We start from the raw sequence: 21,686 nt of genomic DNA, 5'->3' as shown, positions 1-21,686 counted from the left end.
AACAGATTTCAGAATCTCATAAGCTATTTTCTCTCCCTCTTACCTTCTTCACTTTGGTGACCAAAAATGCATATGGTAATCATATTGAATTAAAAGCACATTTATCACTGCATATGATAGTTTTGTTTCTTGTTATCCTTGATTTTAAAAAAACATCACCAAAAAACATTGCTACTTTGAAAAATTCCCTGCCCTTGACAGGTAAATGTTATGAAAGGAAAGTTGCCTAATGTTAAATTTATTGTCACTGGATCAGTTATATCAAAAAGTTAGTCTTATTCAATCAACCATAATGTAATGTAAACTTTCACTTGACTTTTGTAAAATTCTCTAGATATTTTGTCTTGCCAAATTTAATGTCCTGTATCTTATTATTTTTATTTGCAACTGAATCTTTTTAAGATTGTAAATATAATGTCATCAGATATGGAGATGTTGATGCGTTAATGTAAAAGATAATACACAAATAAGTGATAATTTCATAAATGAGTTTTTCTGTGTATGCAAAGGTTAAAATGTCTCTGTAATCTCAGACTATGTTCATTAACTGAAGTTTAATGATTCATATAATGAATGTATCACTATAAACCATAAGCTGCACGTAGGAGATGGTATTAATCCTTAAATTACTGTTCTTTGTACTTTTAGAGGGGGTTTTCACAGTATGCAGACTTCTAATGTGTGTTGTTTTTCTCTACTTCTGCAGATGGACCTCCAGTTATAGCTCACTATGATATATCAGACACAAACTCAGATCCAGAAGTGGTAAATGTGGACAATCTGTTGGCAGCTGCAGTAGTTCAAGAGCACAATAATTCTTTAGGAAATCAAGACTCAGGATCTACCTGGAGAACCAGAGGGCCGCTAGATGAACTGAGTGCTGATACAGGTTTGGTTAAATTCTCTTCCTCTGACATTTGTTCCAACATCTCAGTAGGTATCTCTCTCTTTCTTGGTTTCAGTATTTTTATAGTTTATACAGCTTTAAAAGCTCCCTAAGTGGATTTTTCAAAAAAAAAAACAAACAGTACTGGTGCTTATTAAAAAGGTCTGACATTTATTCCAAAATATAATTCATAAAAATTGACAGATTCCTGCAATGTATTTTTGACACTAATTTTCTTATTTATTTTTTCTCCTTTGTTTCCTTCTAATTACTGTTTGGAACTTAGGTCTGGGGTTTTGGTGTTGTTTTTGGTTTTTTTTAATGAAAATGAGCTAGGCTTGTTACTGAATGATTGATTATGATGACCCATGCCACCAGCTGTTAAACTTGTCTGCTAAAGAAGAGGTTGGAGCCTAGGTTCTAAGGCAGAGTTAGTTTATTTCAGCTCAAGCTGGGTGCCTCCAGAGATGGACCCTGAACAAAGAAATTCCTGGACCTTTATACCCTTACAGTCTGTGCACCCGATCTTCACACACCCTGCACGCATCTCTTGGTCCAATGGTGATTTATAGTCTGGGGTCTTCTAACACATCATTGGATTCTTTCCCCATGTCCACATGGGCAGGCCATTAACTGCTCTTACCTTCCAGCTTGGGTCAGCCTTGGGGGCTTCCAGGGTCTCAACCCTTATCTGAACATATTCAGCCTTTCTGTTTTCTCCTCTGTTTAGCCATCCATGCTAACAGAGTTCATTTAAAGTTCACTGTTCCTAAGCTTTAAACAGGGTCCACTCATGCCAAGCTGTAAGCAAGTTACAATTAAACTTAAACCTATACAATTAATTTCTGATATTTCATATTTAAATGTAAGCTTAATTTGATCCCCAACAGGTGATAATCTAAGTATTGGAATTGTCTGTATCTTTTTTTCTTTCTCTCTTCATTTCTTTAAAATACAAGCAGTAAATCTTCCCATATACCTTCTGCACCTTAGAAAATCGGACTGACCAGCATCAGATAAACATGAAGGGTAAAAAGGTGCTGGTAAGTGAGCTTAGCATTTTATTGGGTTTGCATAGCCTGGTTTAGGTAGTGAGGGGGCTACAGGGATGACTTCTGTGAGAAGCTGCTAGAAGCTTTCTCATTGTCTGGCAGTCAATCCCTGGCATCTCCAAAGATGGATGTGCTGCTGGTCAAGACTGGGCCAATTAGAAATGGTGGTAGCACCTCTGTGATAACATGTTTAAGAAGAAAAAAAAAAGTTATCATGCAGCAGTAATTGGGGCCAGAGAGGAGCGGAGTGAGAATATGTGAGAGGAGCAACTATGCAGACACCAAGGTCAGAGGAAAAGGAGGGAGAGCAGCTGCTCTAGGCACTGGAGCTGAGATTGCCCTGCAGCCTGTGGCAAAGACCATGGTGAAGTAGCTGTCACCCTGCAGCCCATGGAGGAGACCCACGCCAGAGCAGGTGGATGCCTGAGAGGAGGTTGGGACCCCGTGGGAGGCCCGTGGAGAGAGGAGACCCCTCTGGAGCAGTCTGTTCTTGATGGACTGCACCCTGTGGAAGAGTGATCCATGCTGCAGCAGTTTGAGGAGTACTGTTGTCCGTGGGATGGACTCGTTGCAGCCTGAATTGCTGCTAGTAAAGTCCAGGGTAAAGAAACAAAAAGGGCCTTTGCATAATATCCATAGATGTTTAATTCAGCCGTGCCATGAGATGTTCAGGTCCCAGGCGCACCCACACCCCGAGGGTCCAGCTCTCCCCCCCAGGGGCCTCCCGGGCTGACCTTGGTCTCCAGGCAGTATCAAGGTGAAGGCCAATCAGGGAAATGGGAGGGAGTGGCTCAGGAACACCTATGTTCAGACATAGGAACAGGGGAAGGAGCCAATGGGGTGTAACTTAGGAGATGCCCCCTCAGGGCTTCCACAGCTCCCAGTTTTTTATATTATTAAGAAAGCTTCTCTGAAGGATTAACTGAATCAACACAAAATGACAAAAACAATCAAAAGCGCCCATAAGACAATTTTCAAAATGCAAACAATTCTGAGTCCTCAATGTCCAAAAAGATTTTCTGGAGTGTCTTAGAGCTGGCAGGAGGGATGCGGGGTTTTCTTAGCACGGTTTATCAGGAAACTGAGTCAGGAGAAAGTTTCTTTAGCAGGGGCTTTGTCTCCTGTGGTAAAGTGGTTGGCTGTGATAGACTCTGTACAAGGTAGCGTAGGTGGTGGTGTGCCTGTTGGAAACTCCAAATAGAAATCATTACTTTAGGAAAAAGATGGTTACTTTAGGGAAACTTTCCTTTCTTTCCCTTCTAATCACGCTCCCTCTGGTCTTATGAAGGAACTCTGGAGAAAGGGATTAGTGGAGGGAGACCATGGGAGAGGGGAAAGGGTGGTAGGAATTTGTGGGAACATAAAAAAGGGGTAATAGGACAATGGAAAGGAAAAGGGGAAAGTGGGAGGGGGGCAGGAAGGCCACAGGAACTGGGGAAGGGTATTAGAAGAAGTGGGACTTATTGGACTGGAATGTTCTTTCATTATCGACATGGGCCTTTGGATGCAGGACAGCTTGCCAGTGTCCTGTGCTCTTCTTGCTTTTAGACTATTGCTGGTGCTTGATGGTTGTTGGTTTTGGGTTCTATTTCCTTGGTAGGTGTGTGGAGGACTTCTATGATGTGGATAATATTTTGCAGGTTTGTAGTCTGGTGCATGTTTACTGCCTTGCACTGGAACTCCACTAGGTCCTGTCACATTGGCTGCTTGGGGGCCTTTTCTTCCTTGTATTATATTAAATTCCACAATTTCTCCATCTCCTAGACTGTGGAGGTATTTCTTGGGATTATTCTTTTTTATAGCAGTCTGATGAACAAACACATCTTCTTTGATATCATTCTGGGTTATGAAACCGTATTTGTTTTATACATTGAACCATTTTACTGTCCCCAAAATGTTCATGGCAAGGATTTTTTTACCTTTGCCAGTGGGTTTGTGTTGGTGTTGCTGGACATGTTGCTGGTGCTGGTGTGCTGCTGTGCAAAGTTTGTTCTGCTCCCGGTGCTGGTGGCCGCGCTCAGGCTCGGCCCCCTCTCGGGGGTCTGTCTCACCTGGTGCTTGCAGGCACTGCCAGTGCGGGGCTCTCAGAGCAGTGACGGTGGGCGGGGGGCTGTGGTTTTGCTGCCAGGGCTGCAGCTCTGAGCCATCCCCCAACGGAGCTGTCTGCCTGCCCCGTGACAGCGGCGCCCGAGGTCCGCCGGTCTCGCCCACCTGCCCTCGGCCCCTGAGCAGCAGGCTGCTGCGGGATGGGCTGGACAGCGAGTATCAGCCGTCTCGCTCTGGCCTTGCTGACCGCCGGCGGGGCGGCTGAGGGTTTTCTGCAGGGGGGAGAGCCGCAGCGGGGCACGGAGCGGGGGCAGCCCTGTGCAAGGGGATACGGCTCTTTCCACCCCTGCCACGTCTTGCCGTGCTATAGAAACTGAGGTAAACACGTCCATAGGAGGAGGCGTGGGGACCAGAGGGCAGAACGGGAGACCCTGCGGCCCCTGCAATGCATTCTCCACCATCTTGGGCAGCAGGAGTAGAGATGGGAGAACCTGGGGGAGTCTTTCCTTGTGACAAGGGAGGGGGTGCAGGGGCACGAAGAGGGGAACATGGAGGAGGGGTTTTCAGCTGGTGTTCATCCTCAAGATTCAGAACGCATTTCATCATCATACTAAATAAAGGATGGAATTCTGTGTTAGTTTTTAACCTTTCCCAAAGTACTTCCAATAATTCATCGGTTAGGACTAAGTTCCGCGAAATATAAGGAAAATGCTTAAATAACCACTGTACAAAATACTTCAACTCCTCCTCTGAAAAGCAAAAATTTTCTTGAAGAAAAGACTTTTTAAGGTAAACTTCTTGTTGTGTGTGGGTGAGTGTTGTCTCCATCTTAGCCCAGTCTCTTTCCAACACCCGAGAGTACCAGGAGGAAGGAACCAAAATTTCAAACTCACCACACTGGAGTAAGGAAATTCTCGGGGTGGTCTAGTGCAGATGTTTTCCAGGAGAAGAGGTCTCAGACTAATCCAGAGGCCTTACGTTGGGCGCCATTTGTTGCAGCCTGAATTGCTGCTAGTAAAGTCCAGGGTAAAGAAACAAAAAGGGCCTTTGCATAATATCCATAGATGTTTAATTCAGCCATGCCGTGAGATGTTCAGGTCCCAGGCGCACCCACACCCCGAGGGTCCAGCTCTCCCCCCCAGGGGCCTCCCAGGCTGACCTTGGTCTTCAGGCAGTATCAAGGTGAAGGCCAATCAGGGAAATGGGAGGGAATGGCTCAGGAACACCTATGTTCAGACATAGGAACAGCGGAAGGAGCCAATGGGGTGTAGATGCCCCCTCAGGGCTTCCACACTCATGTTGCAGCAGTTCACAAAGAGCTGTTGCTCATGAGATGGAGCCATGTCGGAGAAGTTCGCAGAAAGCTGTCTCCTGTGGGAAGGACCCTACAGTGGAGCAGGGAAACAACTCCTCTCCCTGAGCAGCGGGAGAAGCCACAAGTGATGAAATGACCATAACCTCCATTCCCTGTCTCCCTGCATCACTGGGGTAGGAGGTAGAGCCAGGAAGGAGGGAGGGGTGATGTCACTGTTGAGCAAGAAATGACACAGATTCACAAGAAGGCTGGTTGGCACAACAACAGCTTTAATACGAAAAACTCTCTTCTTTTATAGACAGCTTTGACACATTCTATTTGATTGGCTAATTAACAAAAACATCTTTCTCACAGTCATTGAGAGGACCAGAAAAACAGAGTAGGAAAACACTACCTGCAGGTTGTTTATACTAACAAGTTATCATTGTTTCTCTACAACTCCCTAAAAAGTCTCACAAGTCCACTGTGAGAAAAGGAATTTAGTTTTCTTGCTGTCTGACCAGGCTGTCACATCCACAGGGTGAGGGGAAGGTGTTTTTAAGGTTTTATTTTACTTCTCATTATCCTGCTCTGATTTTGTTAGTAATAAATTCAATTAATATCTCCAATTCTAGCCTGTTTTGCCTGTGACAGTATTTGGCGAATGATCTCTCCTGGTCCCTATCAACATATGAACCCTTTGTTATATTTTCTCTCCCCTGTCCAGTTGCGACAGGGAGTGATAGAGAGCAGTGATTCGCAGAAAGACTCCACAACTCATAAAGTTGTAAATTAAGCATGTATTTATTTGGCGCTGGGCGCATGGGGGATAGTTCCTCCAAAAGCACTCGTGCCTCCCAAGAAACCTAACCCTCTTTTTATTTTATAAAATACTACATATGCATTAAGTTTCACAATAGTTTCATGCATATTAATTGCCTAGCCCCGCTTTGTATTTGAATTAGCTTATCAGTCCTTCTGCACTTACGCAGTGCTCTGGTGGTCGTCTGGTGGTCGCAGGAGGAAGGGCAAATGAGTCTTCATCAATGTGAACTTTTCCCCTTTTCTTCCTGGTGCATGCTCTTTAGTATCTTGGCTGTAGCCCTAACTACAGTGCTGGTCTAAGCTGGTTTAGAGTCCAAGGAGCCTCTCTTATCTCCAACAGCTTGCAGGCTCTCCCATTCCTTATACCTTGTTTTGGGTAAGGAGCTCTTCTTATCAGGATCCCTGCATTCCTTCCTGTCTCATATTCACAGGCCTTGCAAGCAAGTTAATCAAGTTAAGCAACATACATCGTCTAAAACAGCTATCCTGAATCCTAAATTAATTTCTAACCTAAATAATTTTCTAACCCTCATGTCTCAGCAGCTTTGGTGGGTGCTTGGAATCCAGCCAGCATCAACCCACTCTTCCGTAGGGTGCAGTCCTTCAAGGACAGGCTGCTCCAGTGAGGGTTCCTCTCTCCACAGGCCTCCCACAGGGTCACAGCCTCCTCTCAGGCATACACCTGCTTCAGGGTGGGTGTCCTCCATAGGCTGCAGGTTTATCTCTGCATCCCCCGTGGACCTCCATGGGCTGCTTCACCATGGTCTTCACCACAGGCTGCAAGGCAATCTCAGCTCTGATGCCTGGAGCACCTTCTCTCCCTCCTTCTTCACTGACCTTGGTATCTGCATAGTTGTTCCTCTCACATATTCATGTATTCTCACTCCGCTCTTCTTTGGCCACAATTACAACTGTGCAATAACTTTTTTTTTCTTTCTTCTTAAATATGTTATCACAGAGGGGTTACCACCATTTCTAATTGGCCCTGTGAAAAACACGTTCACTCTCCTGTTAAAATTTAAAAAGTTTAATAAAGGACAATAGGAGACAAGGACCATAGAGCAAAGGTTATTACAGCCAGGTGCATCTTGGAACTCAGCTAAAACTTTCGGGGATACCCCTTAAATACCTTTCCAATTACATCAGCCCATTGCATATTCCTAGACCCTTATGCATATCCATAACTAGTTTACATATTCCAGGAACTGTTTTACATGGCCCCTCCTCGGGTCTGCCTTTTTAGAGCATGCATGTTTCTTGGCTGTGGTTTAGGCTCCTTCTCCTTATCACTTCCAGTTCTGGCCTTGGTCCATGCTTTCTTCAGACGGTGAGTGCTGATAATTGGCATATCTGTAGCAGGTGTCCTCATCCTATGTTCATTGGATGTTATCCCATCCAAGCAGGCATTTTAACACAAGCATAGCTATTTCACTACTATGTCTAAGATTAATTAACAGCAGAAATTAAAGATATATATTTATAACAAAGTTACTTTAATATCACACATATAAAATCCATTTTAATATTTGCAAAAAGCCAATATTATAATATGTATCTATAACAGCCCAGCCTTGACCAGAGGCACATCTGTCTTTGGAGCCACCAGGGATTGGGTCTCCCAGACATGGAGGAAGCTTCCAGCAGCTCCTCACAGAAGCCACCCCTGTAGGCCTCAGCTACCAAAGCTTGGTCATGCAAACTCAATACATTCTACCCTTTGCCTGTGTGAATCACATATTTAAATATTATCATTAAAATTTGGCCGGCTAGCTCAGTCAGTAGATGATAAGACCCATAGGGTCATGGATTTGGGCTCCACATTGAGTGCCAAAAAGGACTGTACAGGGTTGACCTTGACTGGACACCAGCTGCCCACCAAGCCACTATCACTCCCCTTCCCAGTGAGGCAGGGGATAGAAAATAAGATGGAAAACAGCTAGTAGATTGAGGTAAGGCAGTTTACTAAAGAAAAACAAATTGCCCTCCCGTAAGCAAAGGGGAAAAAAAAATTATTCTCCACTTCCCATTGGCAAGCATTGTTCAGCCACTTCCCAGGAAGAAGGGCTTCAGCATGCATAGCAGTGGCTCTGGAATGCAAACATTGTAAATAACAAATGCCCTCCCTGTCTATCCTCCCTTCCTTAGCTTTTATATCTAAGCTGATATCATATGGTACGGAATACCCCATTTGGTCTATTTAGGTCAGCTGGCCTAGTTATGTCCCCTCCCAGGGTCTTGCCCACTCCTGGCCCCTTGATGGACAGGGGGGGGAGTAATGTTGAGAGACAGCACTGATGCTGTGACAGCCCTGCTCAGCAGTAGCCAAAACACTGGTGTGTTATCACTACCTTTCCAGCTGCCAATAGAAAGCACAGCACTGTGAGGGCTGCTATGGGAAAATGAACTCTATCTCAACCAGACCCAATACATCTCGGTATACTTCTAAGTGCATGTTTGTCAGTACTGGCCTTTTCTTACAGTCTCTAGGATTGCACATTTGGAAAGCAAAATTTTCAAATCTTTCATCTTGTTCACAAATTTCATCTTCAGCCAGTATCTAGTTTAACAGACATTAAAGGATGGGCACCCATGGGAGAATAACAACATAAACTTTATCTAAGTGAAAAATCTTATTATGACTGTATGGTCGGGCATCCCCATCATCTGTAATTTTGGTCCAGATATAAGTCTTGTGCCTTTAAGAGTGAAAGGGGAGGAGAAGTGGTGGAATGCTTTTTCTTCACTTCCCCCCCCGAATTCCTTTCTCTTGGCATGTGTTTCTTGTGGGCTTAAGAAAGTGGGCCCAGCTAGCTCAGTCAGTAGAGCATGAGACTCTTAATATCAGGATCGTGGGCTCGAGAAAGTGGAAAGGAGCAAGTCAAAGCTCCCATAGCAGTCAGTAGCGGGATCACACCTTTTAGCCACTGCAGCATAGCCTGGCTAACTCAAAGACACGTAGGCTTCCCTTTTTTTAATTCATAAAGCAGTTGGGGAGGGGCTTCTGGAATCTGCCTTTTCAGAGGAGACACCTTTTGGACGTTTCCTCCCAAATTTATTTCAAACCAGGACAATAGGCAAATATTTTAGACTGTTTTGCAAGCCTTTATGTTGTAGGACAGACAAAACACATTGGACATCATCCTAATGTTCATGAAAAGAAATTAACAGCATAGGCATGTTACTAGGCATGAAATTAATATGGCCAGAGGCTGTAAATTTATCTGTATGTTATAATCTTGATTGACACTCAGCTATGCTTACAGTATTTACTCTGCTAAGCATGGTTTCTCTACTGCTATTTATTTTTTGTCTGAACTTAAAACTATGGTAAGATATGGACGCTCTTTTGGAGCTCCCCTTTATATATCTGGGGATTAATTTGGGGGCTATTTAAGACTCAGCTTGCTTTACTCCTTTGCCAGGCATTACCCTGTCAAGCAAAAGGTGCAGAATGGTGATATGTCATCAATACATTAATACAACATAATAAAGTGGGTTGATATCCACACCAGTTTGTGTGAATCAATGGCCAAGGATTATGTTGCTCTTCTGCTGCCTGTATTACCAAAAATTCAGAAAAAAAGCCCCAACTCCTTAACACCAACGTAGCATTAAGAAGCAGGCATTCTTTTTTTGGCCAGATGCACAAGGGGATATGTCCTCCAAAAATCGTGCATGCTGAATACAGGAAAGTTTCTGTATTTTACATACATATTCATTGATTGTCCTAGAATAAACATATGTATGATAATCATTTCCCCAAAACTGTTAACATATTTTCTCTCCCCTTTACGCATGCATTCTTAGTGGTCAGGGACTCCAGCATTATAGCTGACCTGGTAAAGCTGGCAGAACACTAGAGCTGGTGAACTTCCAGTTCTTCTTATGCAATGGGCATTGTGCAGTTCCATATGCCTGTGGTTTTTGAAGAATAAGCATTGTGTTATCTCACCAGGTGTAGACAATTTATCATCTGGTAACATCCCTCCCCTTTGAGACTTGTGAAGCTTGTCTTCCCTTCAAGCCTTCATAAGCCTCACTTTGCTTTTTTACTAACATCATATAAGTTCCTTGTCTTGCATTAGCAATCATGTTTTTTATGCAGCTTAAGGCAAGTAACATAATCACAATTATTACTATGATCACAATTATACTTTGCATATGTGAGGCCAACCAACCAGTTAGAGAAAATTCAAATCCTTGAAATATTTTACTTAACCAGCTGCTTTCTAATCCTGCCCTTAATTCTCTGATAGATGCAGCAACTGATTTTATTCTCTCTACCTGATCATCCAATTTAGCAGTCACATTCAGAATGTGCACACAAGTATTGTTTAAATTCAAGTATCTACATGTTCATGCAACAGTAATAAGTCTGAAGCCAATCTGTTTTGTAAGGTCATTTTAGTCATGGTTTGCAATTGTTCATCTATTTCAGTAAACCCCAACTGAGTTGCATTTGCTAAAATTTCCATTTGCAGAGTCAAATTGTGTATAGCTAGTCTGTTCCTAAAGGTAGATATTTGAGGAGTAAAGATGGATTCTTATATCCATCCCACTATTGTTCCCTTTATCTTTCCCATTTGTGTTACCAGATTTTTGTCAAATTGCTGACTAAAGCTCCCCACAGAACTGGATTTTCTGCAGAGGTTGGTGTTAGCAAACAAGCTGTTATAGAAGTTAAATTCTGTAATCTGCCAAAATCTTGCACTAACTTGAAGACCACATTCCCCTTCCCAGAAGATAAGAATGTAGTTTCTATTATTATAAGTATGCAATTATTTATCATCTTCATCTAGATCCAATAAATAGTATCCTCTTAGAAGATCATATTCTTTACCTAAAACAACAGAATTTATATATTAAAAAACCTACACGGTGTTAGTCAGTCTTGTTTCTGCTGTGTTTGATGTGTGGTTGCTGGTTTTACCTGCATGTGATGAACCCAGTGTTTGATTCCTTCTACCTTGAGTGCAGTGTAGGTTACCAGGAAGACTTGATATGGTCCCTTCCACTTCTCCTGGATTGATCCAAAGTTCCAGGTTCTGATGCACACCATATCTTCTGGTTGAAAAGGATGTATATACAAGTGCAACCCCACTTATCTGTTGATAGTGATGTACCTTTTAAGACTTGAAAGAGTTAGTCCCAATGCTATTAAATATTAATTTTAGAAAAACTTTTGACATTTCCCTTGCCTTGTTGGTGTGACATGGAAAAGTTTCTGGCCATCTAGAAAAAGTACCAAAATACTAAAAGTACTAATTCCCATTCTTCCCGGGCAGTTCTTCAAAATTAATTTGCCAAGAATCACCTGGTGAATTCCCCTGTTTTACTAGCCCTGGAGGTGGCCTTCTTCCTTCCTTGAGATTATTAGGCAAAACAAATCACATATTTTGCAACAACTGATCTATGAATTTCTGCCATCTTTGTGCTTACTATATTACTTTGTAAACTAGTTACCATGTTGTCTATTTCCTAATGTGTTTTGGTTTTATTATCTTATACATTAATTGTGGAGGTGCAATTATCTGCCTGCATGAGATTACCAATCACCTTCTAATGATGGGGCTGCCTGTCCTGATTACTATAATTTGGTTTTTGTTCCAGGACATTCAACTTTTGCTAGGTATTAGTGCAAGGATACCTTTTTCAGCAATGTCTTTAGCATTTTTGTCAGTTGAGTCCCTATATTAACTGGAGAGTCTCCAAACTGATGAGCTTTACAAGGGCACCATGGCCACTTCTTTTGACTTTTACTTTTGCATACTGTAGTAGTTGACTAACTTCTTCTTTGTACTTAATAGGAGACATCTGTGCCAATAACAATCTTCTTCCATATGGTTTCATGGGGGAGTGTATTATTTCAAAAATATATTTTAAATCAGTCCATATGTTTACTCTTTTTCCTTCAGTGATTTCTAGCACTCACTGTAAAGTCATTAATTCTGCTTTTTGTGCTGAAGTGTTAAAAGGTAAAGCCTGGGCTTCTATTACCTGGGTCAAGGTTCCCACTGCATACCCAGCTACCCATTTTCCATTTCATACCGTGCTGTTCCTACCAGTGTGCACATCCAGTTCTGGCTCCCAGATGGAATCACTATTGAGATCCAGTATGCCAGAACATACTTGTTCAATAGTTACCATGAAGTCATGGCACAAAAGTATCTGGGCTTCTTCTGAAGCTTGGAGAAACATGGCTGGATTCAAAGCAGTGGTTACCTTAAGTTCAACATTGTCCTGCTCCAGTAGGGCAACTTGGTATTTCAGCATTCTGCTGGCGATATCCAATGTCCTCCTTTTTGTTCCAAACCAGATATTATTATGTGGGGCACATATCAGCTTTTGTGTGATTTGTGGAAGCAAACAAACTCCACAACTTTTGTGAAAGTTGTAAAGCCGGTATGTTTATTACAGCATTGGACGCATGTGGGAATCGCTGGATGAATGTGGGAATCGTTCCCCTTAAATTGACATGAGTACCTCTGGGAACTCCAGATCCTTTTTTATCTTCCTCTCAAATACATATGCATGCAATTTCACAATAGGTTCATACATATTCATTCTACTGATTTCATGTGACATTTGACGCTAATTTTTCTTTATCAGAAAGAACTCCTGGGTCATCCTGCCCTGTTTCCCCACAGCAGTCTCTCCGTCTGTTTCAGAGTTCAAGGCCCCCCCCCCCCCCCCCTTATCTCTGTCCTTCAGCTGAAGCAGTTTCTTCGAGAACAGGCAGTCAGACTAAACATTACGTTTGCAAGCTACAGACTTAATTCAAAGATGTACATTTCACCTAAATCAAAATGGATTTCTACTCTGGAAAATTTCCACTCTGTCTCATGTGCTTCTCTGCAGCTACCACTTCTCTCAAGCATCTGGGTCATGTTTTACTCACATTATCCAATTGTTTGGACAGGCTTCTTCCATGATCCCAAATGCTGTGCCAGTACCCCTAGTGCCAGGTGGATCCTTTCACACACAGATAACTAAAGTGATTTGGTTGTGTAGGAATCCCAATGCAAGGGTTGGCATTAGGGCTTTTGTAGGGCTTGAAAGGCCCTCTGACTCTCAGGAGTCCATACCAAGTAATTTTTCATTGGACGACCATAGAAAGGTTTTGCCAGTACCCCATAACTGACAATCCATAACTGACACCATCCAGCCATACCTAAGAAGGCTTGTAGACCTTGGCTCTGGAATCTGGCAAAAGGCTTTTTTTCAGCTGCTTCCCAAGATTCTTTCTTCCTGCAAGATCTCAAAACCAAGATATATTACTGGTTTTCTGGCTATTTTGTGCCATTTTCTTTGACACCCTGTATCCAGATTGTCCCAAGAAATTTAACAGATTTACAGTAACATCAAGGCACTTTCTTTCAGTCTTGGCAGACTATCATCTACACATTGTAGTAAAGTTCTTTCCAGATTTTCTCTTTCCAGGTTTCCAATTTTTTTTTTTTTGCTAACTGATTGTCAAATATAGTGGGGCTCTTTTGAAGCCCTGGGGTAGCACAGTCCATGCTATCTGCTCCTTCCACCCAGTGTTTGGATTCTCCCACTCAAAAGCAAACAATTTCTATCTGGGTCAAGAGGTATTGCAGCAAAAGGCATCCTTAAGATTGAGCACTGTGAACCATTTGTATTCCTTTTTCAGTGCCACCAAGAGTGTTTATGGTTTCGCTACTACTAGATAAATATCAGGTACTTTTTATTAATGGCCCTTAAATGTTGTATTAATCTATGTTCCCCATTTTGCTTTTTAACTCATAATATCGGGGTGTTATACTCTGACTCATACCCTTTCAATAACCCATATTCTAAAAATTTGTCTATAAGCTTTTCAAACCCCTTCCTTGCCTCCCACTTAATAAGATAGTGTTTTTGCTTTACCAGTCTGGCTTCAGGTTTGAGAGTAATTCTCACTGGTGTGGCCACCTTTGATCATCCAGGCACCTCAGTTGCCTATACCAACATGGTTACAGCATTCTTTACCTCCTCTGGGATTTGTTCCAACTCTTTTCATTCCTGCGACATAAAATCTTTGTCTCAACAGCTTTTTATTTGGGTATTTGAATTTGTATTTCCCCATCCCAGAAAGTTATTTGAATAACCAGTTTTCCCAATAAATCTCTCCCCTAACAAGGGGATTGGGCATTCAGGCATATACAAATTGCTGTGGTCCCCCCACTGTTTTCTTAATTTAAATAGTAATAGTTGTAAAAAAGGCCTGTTCTCTTTCCTCCCTTAGAGAGTATTAACCCCGATGTTTCCTGATGTGGGGTGCCTGGCTTCATCTGGCCCTTGCTGCTGGACCAAAGGCTGCAGCTGTGGTGTTTTCACCGCAGAGATACCTTTGGCTGGCTGGGTTCATTAGCTGGGCTCTCAGAACAAATCCAGGCAAGGTAGGAACTCAGTTTACCTTTGGTGGAAAAGGTTCTGGCGACAGTGAAGAGCAAAGGAGCGGGTTCTATCGTAGAGTCTTAATCCAGAGTTTTATTTCAGCATGGTAGACCTCTGAATGTGGTAACAGCTCACCGAAAGACAACAGCCGCATGGTCTCGTGTCCTTTTAAGCCCCGGGGACAGGGGGCGGGGAGGGACAGGTGAGGGCCAACCAGGTGGGAGGAGGGGAAGGCTCAAGGGATACAGACACTTGGACAGGCCAATGAGCCCAGACCTGAGGAGCATCTGCCAACCACACGACGCCTTGCTGGAATGTTAAGATTGATGGACAGCTCTTAGGCAGGAGGGCAAAAGGGGGAGGGGGAAGGTTGGCACACCTGGGGGGGTTGGGATAGGTGAAACAGGAAATCACAATGCAACACTCCCTGTCATACCCACAGTGCTTACAGCTTTCAAACTAAGTTTTCCTCTGCACATATTCAGTACTGAATAAGTTGCTCCTGTATCAATTTAAAAATTTACCTTTTCATTCTCCAGCAATAATGTACCCAGGTGCTCAGCTAAAGATGATTCCCCTGGTTCCCTTTCAGGGTAATTCTTCATCTTCACTTAGGGTCTTGAACTTGATGGCTTAAAGAGTTGGGTTTAGTTTTTATGTCTGAATGCCCCTGCCTTGGGGACACTCCCTTTTCCAATGTCCCCTTTCTTTACAAATTGCCAAAATATACTTCAGCCACCAATCATTACAATACAAATTGCCAAATGTAGTTCAACCACTAATTTTTACAATAACCAAGGTATACTTCAGCCACCAACTATTAAAATATTCAACCAATTGTTTTCAAGCGAGGCCGTCCTGAGTCCTAATTATGGTTTCAAATACTTTAGCAACTCTAACTGGATCTTCCCTATAAACTCCTGCCACTTTTCTCCATGACATTAAATCCACTATTAACAATGGGTTTTTTACTGTTATGGAACCATGATTCCTGACCACCTCCTGGAAGGGAACCATTAGAACTTTCCCAGCATCTCCCCCATCATCTCCTTTCTGCCTTGTGGTGCATCCCACAATCAGACTAAAATCCTCCGATCCCCTAAAAAATTGTCTACATTCCAGTCCACTTTCCCACAACCTCCTCATACATCTAAACGTATTCCTGGGTGATTGATCATTTCCCCTCCCATTCTTTGCTGAGGAGCAACCATCAGCTCTAAATCCTCCTCCTCTTCTCACCTGCACTTTAAGCACCTCTGTCCTATTCTACACGCAGAACAACATATCTTCAACTATTTGCCTTTCTTTTCCTTTTCAAGGGCTAAAATGAATGGATCTTGTGGGGTTGTCCTGCATTCCTTTTGCCATTCTGGATGATTTCTTAGGGTGAAAATACAAGTGAACATAAAGAACTTCATCCCACTTATTCTCCCTTCTACAAAAGAGCATTACTTGCAATATGGTATTATACTGTAAGGTTCCATCCTTAGGCCACTTTTCTTATCTTCCAGTATGTAAAGTGGCCATCACTGATTACAAAATTTTATGTTTTATTGTGTAAGGGGATCACCTCCAATTTGTTTCCAATGTTTCAAGATACAGTGCAGTGGAGACACCTGTTAAACTCCTTTTGAGGTTTTGTTTCCCATTACAACCAATTGCCATTTAGGAGCTCCTAGAAGGGACTCTAACCCTTCCCTGTTCCCTCCTACCTTAGGTACCTTCAAACCCAACCCTGCAAAGGTTTTGCTGGGCCTAACAGGCAGATTAACAGTTAACACCTTTAAAGTAAAGTAAAGAATGCCTCTATCTGACCAGGGGTCTTGCTTTGATTTTCTATGGACTGGGGCTTGAACGTTCTCCCTGAGAACCCCTTGATGCTTACTGGAGGTCCTGTGATCCCTCAGATCTGTTGAAATTCAGGAGTATGTTCCACCTGGGTTGCCAAAATTGTTACCTAAAATTCGGTAAAATAAAAAAAAACTCCTTAACACCAATGTAGCATTAAAAAGCAGGTATTCTTTACTTGGCTAGATGCACAAGGGGATATCTCCTCCAAAAATCATGCTGTAGCAGCAGTGACATTCAGAAGAGGGGAGATGAGAATCTCTGAGATGGTGATCATAAACGCATCAAATGGTTTAGGTTGAAAGCGACACTAACGATCATCTCATTCCAACCCTCCTGCCATGGGCAAGGGCCCCTTCCACTAGACCAGGATGCCCAAAGCCCCATCCAACCTGGCCTTGAACACCCAGGGACGGGGCAGCCACAGTTTCTTTGGGCAACCTGTTCCAGTGCCTCACCACCTTCTCAGGAAAGATTCTCTTCCTAATATCTAATCTAAACCTGCCCTCTGTCAGTTTGAAGCCACCAGCACATGAATCAAAGCCTCTGAAGACATCAAAGTCAGTAAAGAAGTCCCAGATAAGAGAGGTTAAGAAATATCTTGTTTTTAGAGCTGAAATCCTCTTGTAAGCTATAGAAAAAAGACTCTTTTTCCTTAAAACACATGAAACTATAAAGAAATAAGTGTTCAAATTGATATGGAGTAAAAGCCTCCATGTTAAAGTAAGCAGATGTTAAAATGGCTGTGATCCCATGAGAAGTTTGAACAAAAAAAGAAAGAAATCCTGTACTTCCAAAAGAAAAAAAAGGTCTCTGTTCCCAAAAACAAAAATTATTTTAGAAATAGATAATAAGAACTGTTACGTTTAAACAGCTCGTCTTTAAAACAATACCCCATAAGTTGACATGGCCCATTTACAAGCTATTAGTAGACTTGTAGAAATGAGAAAAACTTCGCAATAGCAGGGTTCCCCAAGCGGCTGCTATTTGTGACAAAATTAATAGCCACAAGAGAACTGTTTTTTCCTCTTGTAGAGAAGTCTCCATAACCTTAACAAAAGAGACTTCTCTCCCTAAATAAACTGAAAAAATACTATTTTAGAAGTAATAAACTAAAAATCTAAAGTTTAATTTCTTTACATTGTCAATAAGAAAGAAAAAGCTATGAGGGAAAGGGAAGTGTTCTAAAAAGTTTATTTTAATTCTTACTACTTTTTTTCCTTTTAATTACTTTTAATAAAATCTTCTTAATACCCTTTTAAAGTTTTAAACCTGCTTTACCTTTCTCTTAATCCTATCGCACAACAAGAAGTACCTTAGTGATTAGCCAACACTAAAGCCCACCACACTCATTAGTTAATAAATCTCAAAATTAAAAAAATCTAAAATTAGTAAACCAAAACCACTAAGCAAAATTGGTGTTTCTGCCCGGTTCCAAACTAAAGCCGCCACATCTTTTAATAGAAAATACAAACAATTAATAAACACTGTAAAATAGAGAATTTATTAAAAGAAATTAATAGCAAGACATGTATTAGATCATAAAAGTAAGTAAAATGATAGTTAAAAAGTTTTATTGTAATTATAGTAAAAGTCTAAGAGTGAAAGTTGAAGGTTTTTTCCCCTACTGTTTAATTTAGTAAGTTTTATTATTCTAAGTAAAAGTTGTATAAGGAATGTAATTTTGATAGTAGTTCTTTAACATGTGTATTTTGCAGAGGCAAGGGGTAGAGTGTCATGGTTTAGAATGGGCAGAAATTCAGGGAAGTGATGCAAAGCTTTTTGTGCAATTGACACTCTGTTGAACCACTGAGAAGCTAGACATGCCTCTGTAAAACACACATGTTAAAGACAAAAAAACCCAGGAACTCTCCCTTTCCAGTCGGCAAGGAGGTAGCGGGCCCCTTCCCCCCTCCCCGGGCCGCCTGCTGGACCTCCCACCATCAGGCCCCATTCTGGCCGGGCCAGACCCCAGCAGCTACCCGGCAAGAAGACAGGGGAGGCTGCAGAGCCTTGGCTGGAGCAGGGCTAGCCACAGCTGTAAAGATCATGCCATCAGGCTCCTCCTCCCAGCGTGGCTGAGACCAGAGACCCCTACAACCCATACAAAAAAACCAAAAACCAACCATGAGGCCCATCCTAACACAACCCAACCGCAGCCCCTCGCCACAAGTTACCAGCAGGTCAAGTAAGCCTCAAATGTAATGTTAACCCTTTCAGTACTTCAATCAAAATGGCTGTAATCCCATAAAAAGCTTGAACAGAAAAAGAGACAAGAGTAGTCCTGTACTTCCAAGAGAAAAAAAAAAACCAGCTCTGTTCCCAAAAATGAAAATTATTTTAGAAATAAATAATAAGAACTTTTACCTTTAAACAGCTCATCTTTAAAACAATACCCCATAAGTCAACATAGCCCATCAACAAGCTATAAGAAGACTTATAGAAATGAAAAAAACTTCACAATAGCAGAGTTCCCCAAGCAGCTACTATTCGTAACAAAATTAAAAACCACAAGAAAACTGTTTTTCCCTTTTGTAAAAAAGTCTCCGTAACCTTAGCAAAAGACATTTCTCTCCCTAAACGGACTAAAGAAAAACAATTTTAAAAGTAATAAACTGACTAAAAATCTTAATTTCTTTACATCTTCAATAAGAAAAAATTTATAAGAAGAAAAGTATTCTAAAATGTTTATTTTAATTTTTACTACTTTTTTCCTTTTGGTTACTTTTAATAAAATTTTCCTTATACTCTTTTAAAGTTTTAAACCTGCTTTACCTTTCTCCTAGTTAGTCTGCTCAAAGAATTGGCAGTCTAACTTGGCAACACTCACTACTCCAGAAACAAAGGAAAAGATGGAATGCTCATTCTCTACTCAGCCTTGTGAAGGCTGACCTAGAACAGAGACTAGACAGAGCTAAAGAATAAAGTAGGTATTTATTAAGAGATCTCAAATAGATCCACCTGGGGCAGCACAACCCAAAATGGCCACAAAAAATGGATGATTGGTCACAAGGTTTCACACTTTCATAAGTTTTGGTCATTTCGCATATTGGAGCTAATTGTCCAATTACAGCTTTAGCCCATGAAGTCCCATCCTTCCTGTTTTCTCTCTTTGGTCCACCATTGTTTATGCTTTTGGGCCTGAGATCTGGATTGGCTTTCCTTGCGTCCCCAGCTAGAGAAGGAATTGTTTTGTCTACCTATTCTGTGGAGAGAGCTTACTATCCCCTAATATGAAGCCTAGACTTATACACTAAAGCAGAATATAATCTGAAAAATATAAAAGCTAAAACCTGAGGCATCAATAGAAGGACCATCCGATTGATGATCAGCATCCTGATCATCATTCGATGGTTGCCTGTTGGCCACATTCTGCTTTTGGTGTCGCAAGTCAGGGCAAACACACCTTGCAGGTTTCCACTGTACCCCAGAATCTGTGGAAACGCATGCATACCCACAACCCCAAGTGATAAGCTCACATGGGCCCTCACACTTATTATTAGTTAGATCCCATACCCAGACTTTTGCTAGAGGCAGGTGCGTCTCACCTGAAGACTGCAACGAAAGAAAGTGATTTAAAATTACAGGATTGTTTGAATTCTGTGGCGCTGTAAGATGATTAATTATATATAGAGCCTTTTCCAATCGACTGTGTGGGGTTTCTCCAGGCATTCCCCCTTTTTGTTTTTCAAGAACATGCTTTAAAGTGCCATGAGCACATTTAACAATAGCTTGACCAGTTGGAGAATGTGGAATACCAAATTCATGCGACATTCCCAATAAAAGTAAAAACTTCCACGTCTTCTGTGAGAAAGGCGGGGCGATTTTCAGTTTTCACAGAATAAGGTATTCCCAAGACTGCAAAAGCCATCCTCCAATGGGCAAATAACATCACGACCCTTTTCTCCAGTATGAGCAAATGCCCACATAGCAGAGGAGAAGGTGTCAATAGACATGTGCACATTCTTAAGTCGGCCAAATTCAGCGATGTGAGTGACATCTGTTTGCCAAAGCTGCAAGGCCTTTAGGCCTCTGGGGTTTACCCCTGCTGGTAAAGGTGCAGCAAGTGTATGACAGTCAGCACAAGAACTGACAAAGTCATGAGCCTCAGTTGGGGTCAAATGAAACTGTTTTTGCAAAGTATGTGCACTTTGATGGAAAAAATCATGCGATGCTTTGGCTTGCGCAGTTTTGTCAGGCTGAGCTGCTACCCATGCAGGGTTAGCTAACCTATCAGCCCTGGCATTACCTTCTGTTATGAAACCTGGTAAATTGGTGTGACTCTGAATGTGAAGGATGTAATATGGATGAACTCGGGCCTGAATTGCACACCACAACTGAAACAATGTTGCATTATTGACTTCCTTCAGAAATGAAAAATCCAGACGTTTGGTTATGTCTGGTATATGACCAGAATCAGAGGTACCTGAGAAAATTGCTGGAATGCCATGGCAACAGCCTTTGATTCAACCAACTGGGCCAAGCCTGACTCTTGGCCTTCTAGCACCTGCCACCCAGATTCATCCTTCCAAGCAACAATGACTTTCCCTGTTTTCCTGAGCCGTCAGTGAAGATGGTGGGTCCTTGCACTGAAACTGGGCTATTTTTTGGCTGCAAAGACAAATTAGTTGATTTTGCCAACTGCAATAACTTATGACTGGGCAGAGGATAGGCAATCTGCCCTGAAAAGTTCTGCAGCACACTTTGTAAAGGAGCGCTGTTAGCAAAGCTCCATTCAAAGTCTTCCCGCTCTACTGGAAGAATAATTTTTGCAGGATCAGCTGCCATTAACTGCAAACACTGTTGACGGCATTTGATTATCAAATGAGCAATCAATTCAAACAATGTGGGTGCTGTCTTTTTTGGTTGATGGGGCAAGAAGACCCATTCCAAAATGTGCAAAGGATCGTACCATTTTTCACTCCTTTGGCCAATGATACCTGTAGGATGAGAATCTGGATTGGTAATGAAAACAGTGATATCAATGGAGGGATCTACTTGATAAACCTGATGAGCAGAAATAGCTTGTTGAAATTCCTCCAGAACTCATTGCGCCTCAGGAGTCAATTTCCAGGGTGAATTCAGATGAGGGTCCCCCTTTAAAATGTTAAACAACAGGGACAATTGTGTTGTGGAAAGCCCCAGATAAGGACGTAACCAAGTGATGGTACCCAGCAATTTCTGGGCATCATTCAGAGTATTAATAGAATCCATGAATTGCACCTCCTGATGTTGAATGACTTGATTGAAAATTTTGACTCCAAAGTATTTCCAAGGAGGATGCTGTTGAACCTTCTCCAGAGCTACTTGCAGCTCATAAGAATGCAGAGCAGTG

The 21,686-nt window shown here is 42.0% G+C and overlaps 1 protein-coding gene across 2 annotated transcripts in view; it reads left to right on the top strand.

The window, feature by feature from the left end:
• LOC129132431 (protein ARK2N-like) overlaps positions 1-21,686 on the top strand; it is a 68,339-nt gene that overhangs the window by 26,722 nt on the left and 19,931 nt on the right. The window contains exon 2 of one of the 2 annotated variants that reach the window (XM_054651504.1): positions 707-889. The exons of the other annotated variant lie outside the window; for it this stretch is intronic. Within the exon in view, the coding sequence (XP_054507479.1) occupies positions 707-889 (183 nt within the window). The remainder of the gene's footprint in view (positions 1-706; positions 890-21,686) is intronic. 2 annotated transcript variants of the gene reach the window in all.

The sequence above is a fragment of the Agelaius phoeniceus genome, chromosome W (genome assembly GCF_051311805.1).
Source record: "Agelaius phoeniceus isolate bAgePho1 chromosome W, bAgePho1.hap1, whole genome shotgun sequence".
Lineage (NCBI taxonomy): Eukaryota > Metazoa > Chordata > Aves > Passeriformes > Icteridae > Agelaius > Agelaius phoeniceus.
Note: the sequence above shows the minus strand (reverse complement) of the source record. Positions and strands in the feature narration are given on the sequence as shown.